Source organism: Saccostrea echinata, unplaced genomic scaffold (assembly GCF_033153115.1).
Source record: "Saccostrea echinata isolate AGI-Se365-2 ecotype Australia unplaced genomic scaffold, CSIRO_AGI_Sech_v1 ptg000030l, whole genome shotgun sequence".
NCBI lineage: Eukaryota > Metazoa > Mollusca > Bivalvia > Ostreida > Ostreidae > Saccostrea > Saccostrea echinata.
In genome coordinates this window covers 25,327,350-25,342,584 of record NW_026889779.1, presented here as the reverse complement: position 1 = coordinate 25,342,584, position 15,235 = coordinate 25,327,350, and the positions used below count along the sequence as shown (strand labels likewise).

At 31.2% G+C, this 15,235-nt stretch overlaps 2 protein-coding genes across 2 annotated transcripts; one reads left to right on the top strand and one right to left on the bottom strand.

Moving 5' to 3' along the window:
* Window positions 1-248: 248 nt before the first annotated feature.
* Window positions 249-2,255, top strand: LOC133196977 (toll-like receptor 13). Its single transcript, XM_061332820.1, has one exon. It carries the CDS (start codon window positions 249-251, stop codon window positions 2,253-2,255), a length of 2,007 nt encoding a protein of 668 aa, XP_061188804.1.
* A 10,183-nt stretch (window positions 2,256-12,438) lies between these two features.
* Window positions 12,439-14,075, bottom strand: LOC133196976 (toll-like receptor 2 type-1). The gene has a single exon (XM_061332819.1). The coding sequence runs from the start codon at window positions 13,912-13,914 to the stop codon at window positions 12,439-12,441; it is 1,476 nt and encodes a 491-aa protein (XP_061188803.1). The 5' UTR covers window positions 13,915-14,075.
* Between the last annotated feature and the right edge of the window lie 1,160 nt (window positions 14,076-15,235).

Below are 15,235 nucleotides of genomic sequence, written 5' to 3'. Positions count from 1 at the left end.
ATATTTCCATTGTATTTTCACATGGCTGCATTATGATCGAGTAAGCAAGAAGTCAGAAATACTATTAAGACAGAAAAATAACAAATTAAAATGAAATCTTTAATAACATATAATGATCAACTGCCCAGTAAAGTTAAAATTCTTTATGACTTCTTTTATATAGCATCTCGTTTACTCTTCGTGAAATTTATTGTAAAATCTGTACAATATTTTACGAGCAGATCAAACTACTGGTCCTGATTGTTTCCATGACAGTTGGAACCTCAGCTAAATATAAATGGAACCATGGATCATTCTGTCCGGAGACGCCATGTGTGTGCTGGAATCCAGAAACAGCAGATTGTACATATCGGAACCTTAGATCTATTTTCTTTGATCTCCCCTCCAGTATTAAGACATTAATTCTAACAGGAAACAAGTTTTCAAGTGTGTTGGATGATACGTTTATTAATTTAATTAATCTTAACATTACAAGAATATCGATGGACCATTGCCGTGTGAATTCCATTTCCCGTCGAGCATTTGAGTACTTTGAACATTTGATTTTTCTGGATTTATCTTACAACAGTTTAACATTTGATGATCTTGAAACTGCCATGTGTTCTCTTAATAGGTCGCATCTTCAAATTCTCAATATTTCTGGAAATGACTTGTTCGTTAATCCCGGTTTTCCGACGTTAGGTTTCTTTAAGTGTGTTTGGCTCAGAGAGTTAACAGAAGTTGTTATGACTGAGGGTACCATGGAAATGCCCGATTTTAGATTATTTTCCAGCCTGAAAAAACTTGAAATCTTAGATTTACGTAAGAACGAAATCTCTTATATTAAACAATATAATCTTACTAAATTAAAGAATTTAAATTTAGCTGATAATAAGATACAAGATCTGCCATTTTTCCTATTCTCTAATTTAAAAGTATTAAACATGACAAAGAACAAACTATCGGTAATAGACAAACTTCGAGAAAATGTATCTCTGCCTAAACTTGAATACTTAAATCTATCTGATAATCCAATTACCCGAATACAATCTTCATCTTTTGACCGATTGAAAAATTTAAAATCATTAATAATTGACCACATCAAAGAAACCATTGTAGATAGCTATACCTTTGCATCTGATTCACTAGAGATTCTTTCTATTGGCAACATTGCATATTTCCCCACAAGCATTTTTAGTAACTGTCTTAAATTGCAATCTTTAACTATATTGAACACCGAATTTTCTGATAAAAATTTTACAGAATTTATACTGCCATTGAAAAGGCTTCATACACTTCGGATATCTCACAGTAAAATCAAATTTATTCCTACTCTGCAAAATTTTTCAAGATTATTACATCTGGATTTAAGTCAAAACAGTCTCAAGAACATCCAATCAAGTGTATTTGATGATCTTAAAAGTATTCGTAGCATCGTATTGCATCACAATTTAATTTTGTCAATAGACTATATCTCATTTCCTTCTTTTGTTTGGAAGAACAAAGCGATTTCTCTTGATCTATCCTCAAACCCTTTTGATTGTGGCTGCCAAGTAATATGGTTTGTAAAATGGTTAAGAAATAACAAAGAGAGAGCAGAAAACTTTCCTGATTCGTACAAATGTGTTTCACCAAGTGACAAGCACGGTCTTCTCGCCAATTTTGATGCATCAGATTGTTATCGTCCAAACCAATATTTAATCCTTTCATTTACAATCTGTGGGTGCTTATCCATAATGTGTTTTACAGCAATTATTTTAAGAAAACTCCGTTGGGATATAAAATATTACATTCATATTTACAAAACTAGGAAACCATCGAGATACAAGCGTATATTGGATGACGAATTCCTTTATGATGGGTTTGTTGCCTATAACACTAGTGACAGGCAGCGGATTATGTCTGAACTTATAGAAAACTTAGAAAAGAAATATAACTTTAAACTTTGTCTGCAGGAAAGAGATATCCTTCCAGGTGGCATTTTCGTAGATGATATCCATCATAGCATTGAAGCTAGTCGTAAATTTATTTTGGTTTTGTCTAACAATTTTATGAGTGATCAGTGGTGTAGATATGAGGCATTAATTGCAAATCTTACAGTAGTAGATGGAAGATCTGAGAAGGTGCTTATTGTCCTGCTTGGAGAAATAAGTTCCCAGTATATGACCAATTCAATGAAAACTCTGATGAAATCAACCGTAAATCTAGAGTGGACGGAGAAAGCAAGCGGGAAAAAGTTGTTTTGGACAAGAATTCAAATTGAAATGCATAAATAAACTAAATATATGATATTTTTATTACTAATTTCATGTAAGTAATGATTTTATTTAAAAATTTATCTAAATGATAGATATTAATAATATTTACATGTAAATAGTGCATGTTTCTGAGAGAAACAGTTGAAATTGACACCCCTCTGAAAACCACTGTAAATCAACCGTTGAATTTTTTTTTTACTCAGGTCTCAATTTCAACTGTTACACTCAAAAACATGCACTACATGCATTCAATTATTATAATTTTATTGTATTGTATTGCACTGAATGTCTTATTGATATATGATGTATTAAAAAAGTCATATATAATCTTTAAGTTCAAGTTTTATAAAGATTTTAACTCTTCGCTTCCGCTTTTCTCAATAAGTAAGCTTCTAAAAGATTTACCGACCTCTTCATTATTTATTATTTGTTTATTACTCCCTTTATTGTCATCCCTTGTGAAATGACACATTAAGATTGAAAACCGGAAGTGAAAATCTGTTGTGAAAAACTGTCACTAATTAGCTGGTGGTCTGGTAAATATGAAACTAATGATGATGCGATTTCTTCATGCAAAATAAAACTGCAGAATGAGCCACCTATGAAACAAAACCCAAGTAAAGGACAAGGAGAGCGATACATTCATGTATTATATGCTGATTTTTGACGATGTTTATGAGAATAATATAAATAATAGATACGAACATTGTAATGAAATGCAAAGATAACGAACCGTAATCATGTTCGAAATACCAATCGTGAGCAGAGCCAACACTGCGATTGTGTAATTCTATAGAAAAAGAAATGTCCAGACTAATGCTATGGTCATTTGTGCGATGTGCGTAAACTTTTTGGAATTTGGTCCATAGAATCACTTGGTCAATTTTTGTCAAATTAGTCACAGAGTAGCCTTAGGACAAGATCTTTCATTTTTATTAAAAATAGGAAGAGACTCTTAATCAAGGGGAGATAATTAGGGAAATAAGAATAAAAGTAGTAGTTGCTATGGATATATCGAAGAGTAAAATTTATTCAAGGGTTTGTCCTTGGGCAAAAGGCGTGGTCTCAAGATCACTTTAAACTTGATCTAAAATTATATTCTGTTAAAATTTTGATATTTTGCCCACCATAAGGATCATCAAATCTTGTCAGTTGATGCATCTTAGGACCTCATGTCATGTTAATTTTTGAATTTTTCAGGTATTCATTATCAGTATGATTGTGATGCGTATCTTGGACACTTTGAAGCCTATGATCATCAAAACTTGTCAGTTTATGCATTATGGAGCTTAGAAGTGTGTCAATCAAAAAGTTGGTCACCCTAAACTTCAATTGTGAGCTTATGGCTAATCATATTCAAAACATTCAAGGTCATTATTTCAGACACTGAGAGATTAAGAGAGAATTAGAATCATCACACTTTGTCAATTGATGCACCTTAGGTCCTTGGAAATTTTAAACCAGAAAGTAGGCCACAGTGACCTAGTTTTGGTATTTTATGGCTACATTTAAATATTTTAAATACTAATTGGCTTAGAATCATTTAACTTTGTTAGTTGATGCATCTTGGGTCCTCAGAGTGCGAAAAGTAGGTTATGGTACCTACTTTTAGATTTTTAAGGCTACACCAATATCTAAATGTTTCCAATAATAATAGGCTTAGAATCATTAAATTTTTTCAGTTGATGCATCATGGGTCCTCGGAGGTTTTCAACCAAACAGTAGGTCTGAACTATTTTTGGAATTTCACAGTTATTATAATAAGAGGCTTTAATTCATTAAATTTTGTCAGTTGATGCATCGTAGGTCAACGGACTGCGTCAATTAAAAATTTGGCCACAACGTCCTACTTTTGGAATTTGATAGTTGTATCTCTATATATAGGGTACTTAATGGCTTAGAATGATTAAGTCCCAAAATTGATTCGATGCACTAGAACATGTTATACATACAAACAATTTCTAAAACGAGACAGTCTATTGGCAAAAATGTTGATGATACAAGGAAATCAGCAATCTCAATTTAAGTCAATAATTTGCAAATTATTTTTTCAGTATATCCCTGTGAACTAGAAATAAAAAACACCACAGAGTCTGCCAGATCTGTTTCATATTCGGATGTTTTACTGACTCTAGTCGATAAGGGCCAACTAATAACGAAACTGTATGACACAACAAGATGACTTTAGCTTTTTCATCGTCAACTTTTCTTATTTGTGCAGTAATATTCCGCTATCACTCATACGGGATTTACGTCTCCCGACTTATTCGATACTAAAAAACATGATCTGAGTATTTTTAAAACAAGGCAAACTACTGACAGATAAGTTGATGTTACAGGGACTTCAAGAACCCTTTTTATAGTCCGCATTTCATAAATTCTATGGACAATATTATGACCCTGTTAGAAAATATAACCTATCATTGGGTCGTATTTTGGCTGACGTTTTTCATACAATTGTTGGGTCTTTGTTTTTATACTATTTTGACTACGGAATATGTTCTGTACTTAGAGCTCAGGGCAGGTGTGACCGGTCAACAGGGGATGCTTACTTCTCTAATACACCTGATCCCACCTGTGGAATTTCCGGGGGGGGGGGGCATGTTTAATGCCCTTTAAGTTAAAGGCTTTAACAGATTTGTATTGTTTGTGGATTCTTTTTTTTTTTTTTTTTTTTTTTTTAGATCGATCACTGTTATTTACATCTTTTTCACTTCATATTTAGATGTGGTACTGACTATAGATGATAATGTCCAATTATTATTGCCGTTAGGCCTCAGGCAAACAGTTTGGTTCAAGGGATCGACAAAACGCATTTTGCTCGAGAATCTAGTCAATAAATGTTTTGTTATACCTTTCATTTATTTATTTATTTTTTCATACATGTATCTTTTGCTGGCTTCAATACCAACGAAAGCAAATAAGATTTAGCTGATCCTGCCCACAGTGTGACGTAAGAGGTCCAATATCTCGTCCAAAGGTCCAATATCTCACTGTGCGGTCAAACAGCGATTTTTTATGACCGCAGTAAAACATTAGAAATGTTAGACTTTTAAAAGTATAGATTTATAAAGGAACTAATTTTTTGAGTATAACAATATCATTTACTAGGGATCGGGTGGGATTGGTCAAGAAATAATTAATTCAAAGAAATTTTTTATCCCATACCCTACAGTTTAGAAAAGGCATTTGTCCAATCCTTTTATGGGAAGAAGTCAAGTTAATATTAATATAAAATTATTTTGTTAAAAAACATTCTGATTGTACACACAAATACTCTGAAGTTAACATTAAAAAGATGCTTGAGTTTCTGATTGACAATACCTATGTGGTTTTTGGAGACCAGGTCTTCCAACAATCTATTGGAATTCCCATGGGTACCAATTGCGTCCCGTTATTAAAAGACCTTTTTTTGTATTCATATGAAGCAGAATTTGTCCAAAATCTTATACGTGAAAAGAAGAAAACACTTGCTATGGCCTTCAACTCGACATTTAGATATATCGACGACGTATTATCAATTAACAATGGTTATTTCCATTCTTATGTCGATACGATATATCCCCGTGAGCTTGAGATAAAAGATACCTCAGAGTCTGACACATCTGTTTCATAGTTTGATATTTTACTTGAAAAAGACGTTAATGCTAATCTAACAACCAAGCTTTATGATAAACGTGATGACTTTAACTTTTCAATCGTCAACTTCCCTTACTTATGCAGCAATATACCTTCATGACTACTGATAGATGACTACAACTTGTAGGTATGGATTCCATTAACTGAAGAAATGTTGGTATTTTCTATTTCAGAACTAGAGGTCAGAGGATTTAAATGTGATTTTGGATTACATGCAATCGGAAAATGTATAAAAGTTTGTTTTTTTTTTAATTCAGATTTTACAAAGACATTTTGGGGTAAAGTCTCCTCAGAGACCCCCTTATAATCCGCACCATATGTGCCTACAGCTTTCTGGATTGGATAGCATAGATCTATATATACATTGACATTATTAATAATAATAGTATAATGACAATGAAAAAAAAAAGATAAATTTCTAAACAAAAATGATATAAAAGTATTCCGTATTTTTTTCTTCCCTTTTGTAATGTCAAGATTTATACAGTACAAATGATATCCGGTTGTAACTTTGAATATAAACATTGAGTTATCTTCGACTTTTTTTTTTTTTTTTTTTTTTTTTTAAACAGTCAAATAATGCAAAAAGACTCGAGGTAAAATTAAAATCTACAGGTTATGTGTATAAAAATTTACTGCTTATGAAATCCGTGTTATCATAGAGGTTCCATTTCACCTTCCAAAGTCCATATTGACCCCCACTTGTTAACATGCTTCTTTGGTCAGGCTACCCAAGAAGCTTTGGATTTCATAAGTTGTTACGTAATTATAACATGAAGGGAAAATGCTCTATTAACTATGAATTATATATGTCTTTCAACATTTATACACATTTCAGCTAGTTTGAAATTTTTATATGACATTTTTATAATATTATAGTACATCAATAAATTGCTCTTCACAAATTTTATCAAATTTTCAGTAATACATGGTTCACAATTTACACGACATGTCATTTTATATTTAAATATTTTCAGAGCTATATAAGAAATGAGTATGTTCAACATTTCAGATAGCTGAGTTTCTTCAAAAAAAAACAATTACTATATTTTTCCAGCCAATATTGAACTTCAATGATTGACTTACTTTTTTCCATATATACAAGGAATCATTACACTTATATAAAAGATGTTCTATATTTTCTATTTCACCACACTTGTGACAGAATCTATGCACATCAGTATTCCATTTACTAACATTCAGATTATTATTCAACAGTTTATGTAACAGTTTATAATTAAAATCAGCAATTTGTCTATCAAACATTTTGGTAATTTTCATATGAAAATTTTTTGGCCATATTGATCTAGGAATATCAAATAGATCAGTCCAGTATTTTACAGTTACAGGTTGGTGAAATTTCTTTGCTCTCAATATGTTGTAGAAAAAGGAGGATTTCTGATTCTCAAAATTACAATAAATATCTCCATAAAATAAAGCAAAATGATAATTTTTAATGTTGACATGCTGAGCTTTTCTACATTCAAAAATCTTAGAGTATTTGTTAAACACTGATTTCATTATGAAATATTCACAGAATATATTTCTTTTATCTAAGATTTTTTTCTAAAAAGTATGAAATATCTTGTAATCTTCCATTTTTATCAAAAAGATCTTTTGTGTATACATGTAACACACCTGATTTTATCCAGTTTGATATAAATATTGGCTTGTTTTTATACATGAATAATGTGTTTTTCCAAATAGGTAATGAAAGGAACTCATCTGTGGATGTTTTTTTCATATCTTTTTGTTTTTTGCATTTATTGAATGCACACAGTGCTTCTTTGTAGAAAAAAGGAAGGAAATTTAATTCTTGATAATCTTTAATATCTTGCAAATTTGTTTTGAGTAAGTAGTCAAGAGTCAATTTTTCTTTACTAAGAATGTTTTGTATAAAAGACACTAAACTATTTTTGGATTTAAGAATTCTTGGAATCCAAGAGGCTTTTGCAGAGAGGAACTTTGTTTCAACATCAAAGATAATAATACCACCATCCTCCTCTTTTCCTATAAGGGTATTCCTTTTTATCCTATCTTTAGCATTCCAAATAAAATTATAAATCGTTCTATTGATTTGTTTGAAATATTCCTCGGGAGGGTTAGGAAGAATACTAGCTATATACTGGAATTTTGATATGATAAGACTATTTACAATTTCTTTCTTACCAAAAATAGTCAACTTTCTTTTTTCCCATGCTTTAAAGATATCAACAATTTTATTTATTTTTTCATTCCAATTTTTTTCTTCACAAAGGCATTTGTTGTGTCCTATATAGATTCCAAGTGTTTTAACTGGGTCATTTGTTGCTCTTATTCCATATACATTTTTACATGAGTCTTTTAAAGGTCCTAGGAGTATACATTCAGATTTATGTAAGTTAAGTTTAGGACTGGCAAAGATAGAGAAACTATGAATAATATCTATCACATGTTTTACAGACACTAAGTCTTTTAGAGGGTTCGTTGAATCATCAGCATGTTGTAACATCTTAATTTCACATTGATTATTGACTTGAAACCCTTTTACCTGTTCGGATTTATTTATTCTGATTGATAAGATTTCAGTAACTATTATAAATAACAATGCAGAGATGGGGCATCCTTGTCTAATGCCTCTTGTCATTCTACAAGTTTTTGAAATAAAACCATTATTCTTTACTCTAAAAGTAGGATTATTGTATAGAATTGAAATCCATTTAATAAAATTTGGACCAAAATTGAATTCTTCTCATGTTTGTATCATAAATTCCCATTCAACAGTATCAAAAGCTTTTTCAAAATCTAAAAATAATAGTAATCCATTCTCATTTTGATTTTCACAATAGTCAAATATATCTTGAATTAGACGAGCATTATTCCCTATATATCGGCCTTTAATATACGCTGACTGATCTTTATTTATCAATTTTGAAATAACACTCTGTAATCTTCTAGCCAAAACAAATGCAAGTATTTTATAATCACAGTTTGTTAGGCTTATGGGTCTGTAATTTTTTAAATTACTTTTATCACCTTTTTTGTGTATCAGACTAATAACAGCTAATTTTTGAGATGATGGTAGTTCACCATATTCAAAAGATTTTAACAGTGAATCATAAAAGTAATTTTTTATATCATTCCAAAATAATTTGTAGAATTCAATAGGTATGCCATCTAGACCTGGTGATTTATTGTTATCCATGCTTTTAATTGCCTCTTCACACTCTCTGAGGGTAGGTAATGCCTCGCATATTTTTTGTTGTTCTGTGTTAAGTTTTGTTTTTAATTCAGTTCTTTTTAGATAATTACTTATGTCTTCAGTTTTGGGGTTTTGTGATGTATACAATTTTTCATAGAAATTACATAATTGTCCCAAGATATCATTACTACTAAAAAAGGTTTGGTTATCTTGATTAATTTTTTCAATAACATTACTTTGTTGATGTTTATTTTCTAGTTTTAAGAAGTAAGAGGAGCATTTCTCTCCACACTTAACCCAATTTGCTCTAGATCTAATGTATGCTCCTTCTAATTTTTTATCATAGATCTGTTGTAATTCTTTTTCTAACTTATATTTTTCTTGATTAATAATTTCATTAAAAGGTCTATTTTCAATATTTGTAATTCTTTTTTCAATTTCTTTTACTCTTTGTTTAGTACTCTTACTTTTTGTTTTACAGTAGGTTATAGAGTATTCTTTAATAATAAGTTTAACCATTTCCCATCTTTCTTGTGGACATTTTACATCTCTAAGCTCTAGTTCTTTATTTTTTAAAATGTCCTTTAATTGTTTACAGAAGTCCTCATTTATTAGATATGAAGTATTCATTTTCCAATATCCACAACCTCTTTTGTTTTTCTGGAGAATAAAATCTATTTTTAGCCCTAGATGATCACTCATCCTATTGTTATTTACTCTGGGACATTTTCTTAAAGAAAAAGAATCTACAGATAATGAAAACCTTTCTGCAAATAAAATATAGTCTATTCTGCTACTTGGAGTATTGTTTGCATTACACCAAGTAAGACCGGGTTTATTTTCATGAATTTTTTTCCAACCATCTATTAAATTTAACTGTTTGATTAAAGAGTTTAATTGTGTTTTGCTTGTATCAGTAGTCTGATTATAGTTGTCTATATTACAATTTAGATCTCCACATACAATCAGGTTTTCTATACTTTTAGCATTTTTTCTTAGCCAAGACTTTGTTGTGGTGTAAAAAGCCTTCCTATCAGATATATTATTTGGTGCATAAAGATTTGCTATTGAAAACGTAATATCATTAATTTTAAGATTTATCAAAATTTTTCTTCAATCAGAAGATCTGTGATAATTTATCAATTCATAAGAAAAAATTTTTCTAATCAAAATAGAAACACCCCTACTGAAAGCTGAGCTCGAAAAGCAGTGAAAACTTGAGCCCAGCCATCTGGCATTATATTGATACTCTCTTGATTCTATATAATGAGTTTCTTGTAATAAGACAATATCTATATCTAAATCTTGAAGCCAATCGTATAAAACTATTCTTTTTTCGTATGTATTTAATCCCCTTGCATTTAAGGAGAAAACACTTAATAAAGGGTTAAGCATAATTGTAAGATTTGTTCATACCAAAAATTGCGTCAGTGGGAGAAAAAAGTTCATAATAGAAAATCAAACAGTTAGAACAGTAAAGGATATTAACCTTGCTCGCTAGTGTCTGTGTCATGACCACTTGCATCGTTGATATTCTCTCGGGATCTCTTTGATGGTCCTTCCTTAAGCTGGCTAACGAAATCAGTGATTTCCTTCTGTGACGCCCGAGCAGCTTTGCGAGTAGGTTGCCTTGGGAGAGACCAGCTTCTTGGTTTGCGACGGTAATTTTTTGCTATATCTTTGATTATAGTGCCAAGCATGTTTTTACCGGGCCAAGCTTCAGGATTTGTTTTTAGAGTAGCTGATATGTTGATACCAGTCCCCCAGAAGTCGTCGTACGAAAATGTATAAAAGTTTATTTAAATGAAGAATATGAGCCAGATTTTAAAAAATGCAGGAAGATGAGGGATACATCTGAGCACTTTCAAAATAAGACCTTGAAAATATAATTTATTTAAAAACGTTATAACTTATCGATTGGTAATACATTTCTTGTAATTGCATGCGTTTTCAAAATCTAAAATGATGTATCAATTTCCAGACAGTATGGAAATGTTAAATGTTAAAGGAGACAGAAGACAATTTTGCACTCAAGTAAACTCAAGTAAAGAAATCATTTCACATTTGTAAAGATCATAATTTAAAAAAAAATAAGAGAGGAACATGTGATTCAAGAGGTTATTTCAGAGTTATAAGTTACTATTCAAATATTACTATGAAGTATTCTCTCTCTCTCTCTCCAATATAAATAGAGTCGGATAAATATTCAAAAATGAATATTAGGTTTCAAAGTAAAGTATATTTATTATTTCTTTCTTTGCCAATTTATTTTAAGTGATTCAGTTATTTCGAACTAGATGGGACCGAAAAAACTTACAGATATTCTGAAATTCGACATATTGAGAGTATTTAAAATACTTAAAGCAAAAGTGCTTGGGACTTCCAAATAACTTTGACCAATCCATGGTATTCGAGATACTAACGGTCAACTGAATATTTGTATTACACAGTTTTATTGAAGAAAAATGTGAATGTCCAATCTCCATTACTGTTGTAGAAAAACGCTTGTCTCACCCTAATGAATGTACCAAAAGTACATGTCCCATCAAACTTTGCAACGCTCCGACCCTGATGACAAATATTGCCTGGTCCCTTATAATATTATATTTTATGATTAAATAATCCCCATATATTGGGTATAGTTAAGATTTCCCTCTTTCTGTATCAAAAATAAAAAAAATACCATCATATCTTATAAAGAAATCCAAAGGAAGGGTGGGGAATATCTAGAAGAAAGGTCTGGGGTACCCTTAACTTAGTTCTCAACCACGCAAATATTTAATTGACAATTAAGCTCAAGATGTTCTGTAGTTTACATTATTTTGTACGCAGATATAACTATGTCAATTCAAAACACGACAGTATGTTAATTTAAATACAAAATCTTTTACCTTATTTCATATTATAAGGTTTCCACCTATAAATATAGTATGCGTAATACTTCAAAATGAAACCGAGTTTTCTTCCCTGTTTACCCTTCGGACATCTCAACCAAAGAGTATCGAGAAAAAACAAAGGTTTTTTTTTTAAGAAAAAAATGCGATTTTTGTTTTTTATATAAAAACGTAATTAATTGAAATTGGTTACAAGGAAATGTTCCTACAATTTACAAAAATAACATAAGAAAACGTACATGTTGGAAATAATAAAATGATTAAAAAAAGTCAAACTTCACAAAAATAGGATTATTATCGTGTCTTTCTGTCCAACACTGAGAATGGTTATTCATGGACTGAAAGTACAACAAGGCAAATATTCAAACATTATGAGACATAAGTAATCACATTATCATAAAACTCTGTTTGGAAACGAGAAAACGAAAGAGGATCTTATAATTTAATCTCTGAAAAGAATATTCAATTTTTTTTGAATATCTGAATTTCAGTTATTGTCCATGAATTGCTTAACAGTTTGCCAGAATATTCTCTGGTCAGTTTTCTTTTCCGGCCACCTCGCATGGGAGGTAGAGTTTAGGAGCACTTTCAAGGAGCTGTTGATGTGTTCAGAACGAATGTCCCCCAACAAAATTAGAAAAAGCTTGTGACCATCACCATCTGCCAAAGTGTGACTTGCTAGAGCTGTTTCATACTTACACCATTGATCGTCCATAAAGTTATCTGACAGCACTAAAATTAACTTCCTGCTTGTGTCAATGCTCTCTAGAATGTCATCCACATAAACACCGCCTGGAATGATATCTCTCTCGTGCAGACAGAGTTTATATTTGTGGTTTCTTTCTAGCATTCGAACCAGTTCAGACATTATCCATTTTCTATCGTTCGTGTTATACGCAATGAAAGCATCATATAAATATTCTTCGTCATCGGTAAACCTTTTGTAACCCATAGGTTTTCTATTTCTGCAAATGTAAATGTAATATCTAATATCCCAGCGAAATTTTCTTAAGAGAGATGTAGTGAAAATAAGAATTGAGAGAAGTCCGCAGGAAATTGATGCTAGTATAATATATGGGTTTATTTTGTGACATATTGAAGCTGGATCAAATTCGGATAGGCTTCTTCCTTTTAATTCTAATGGGGATTCGCAAATATATTTATTTGGATATCCAATCACCCTGTCTTTGTTGTTTTCTACCCAAACTCTGAACCATTCCAGTTGACATCCACAATCAAAGGGATTGGAGGATACATCAAGAAGGAAGTTTTTCTTTTTCCAAAGGAAATCGGGCAAAAATGTTTGATTGATGTTATTCAAACCATTGCTTTGAAGAATAAATTGATTCAATTTTGTTAAATTTTGAAAAAAGTTTCCTGAAATTTCTTTAATTCTATTAAAACTGTAGTCTATGTATGTTAAGTTTGTAAAATCATTCAGGAAAGTCATTTGTTGAATCCCACCATATACAATTGTCAAAGATGACAAACTTTTCAGAGGTTCCAGCATTTTTCTTACGTCAGTTGTTGAAAAATCTGTATTCCTTATTTGTAAAACCTTTATGTTTGGGCAATTGAGGAAAATATTTCTGAATTCTTTGTCCTTTCTCTCCACGATACGTCCGATAGAAAGGGTTTGGAGAGATGTTGATGATAAAGATGTATTGTCCATAACAACTGCACATAAATCATCTATGATTAAGGTTTGTAAATAAATCATTCCATAAAACGCGAAGAGAGTGAGTTTTTGGAATAAATTGTCTGAAATGTTCAGAAATCTAACTTGTTGGAGACAGAACCTTTGTTGTAAAAAGTCGGATGTATCCATCAAATCATTTACTGCCATATGTAGTTTTTGCAGCTTTGGAAACGCTGGTATTCTATATTCCGTTTTATTCAAGCAGAAATTGTGAAGTTTTTCAAAAATATTATCTGTAAAATTCAACTCTTCTAAAGTATTCATTTGAAGTTCTGGCACTACAAAACGTGATATCAAATTGCTACCAAAATCAATTTTTCTAACACTTGATAATTCTTTAAACGAATCAAAAGTTAAATACCGTAAGCCACAGGATCGAATGACAACCTCCTGCAGTCCCTTTAACCAAGCTGTAAGGAATATGTTTTCTACTCTGATAGGAAGCAATCGAGTATAAAAAATAATGCCAGAAATATTTAGCACCTGTACGTTTGAATTTCCAAGACGTTGTATGGCAAGATAAAGACTTTCTATGTGTAATTCATTATAAGCCAAGTCAATAGAAACCAGGGTTTGTAAACTTGCAAAAGATTCCTCTGAAATATTTTGTATTTGACAATTATCTATCAACAAATTTGTAATATTAAGAGTACGGATAGGGTTGAATAAGTAATTGGAAATAATCGGGAATTTATTTCCTGACAATACTAAAGTTTTCACACTCCTTGGCAACCCGGCTGGGATGGCTCTAAGATTTCTATTCGAACAATCTGCTGTATAAATGTCCGAACAAAAACATACACTGTGAGGACAAAAGTTTTCTTTTGCGTGTCCATGTATAATAACCATAAGAAGAAAGGGAATATTGGCGACATACAACTCCATAGTTCTCTAGATTAAAAAAAAAATAAAATTATAAAAGAAGTTTCAGGCAGTAGAAAATCTTTATATTGAAATTGTTACAACACAAGTTCAAAGAAACAGACAGCAACAGAAAGTCCAAGCATGAAAAAATTGAAAGAAAAAAGTTCAGTATAGTTTTATCATCATTAACTCTTTAGAAGAATTATCATATCTATTCTGAACCTCTGTCGGTTTTTGTTTCAGTAGAGTATATATTTCAAACTGGCTCCTCTACCAAAAGGGAAATCGAAGCAAGAGCAATTTGTTTTCTACAAACTGACCAAACGTCATAGAAAGAGAAGGTTCTATCCAGATAATCAATGGCATTTCACTCTATTACTCAAATTAAAAATTAGAATACGCAGTACAGGTTATCAGAATATGAATATAACATGCTGGATTCTCTGAACTATAATCTTCACCTTTTAGAATATATGGGTATAAAACCGTTTCGTTCTTGAAAGCTTACTCCTGCTATGCATGTGATCCCACCCCTGAAATTTCCGGGGTCCGTGTGTTATGCCCTGTTCAGAGATCTGTTTTGTTTGTATTTTTTTTTTTGTGATGGACCACTGTTCCTTATATTAACCTTTTTATCTTGAATATCGTATCTTAGAATTTTATATATATACATACTTTGTAGGCTGCACGGACAATTAAATTATTCTTCTAAGACTTACTT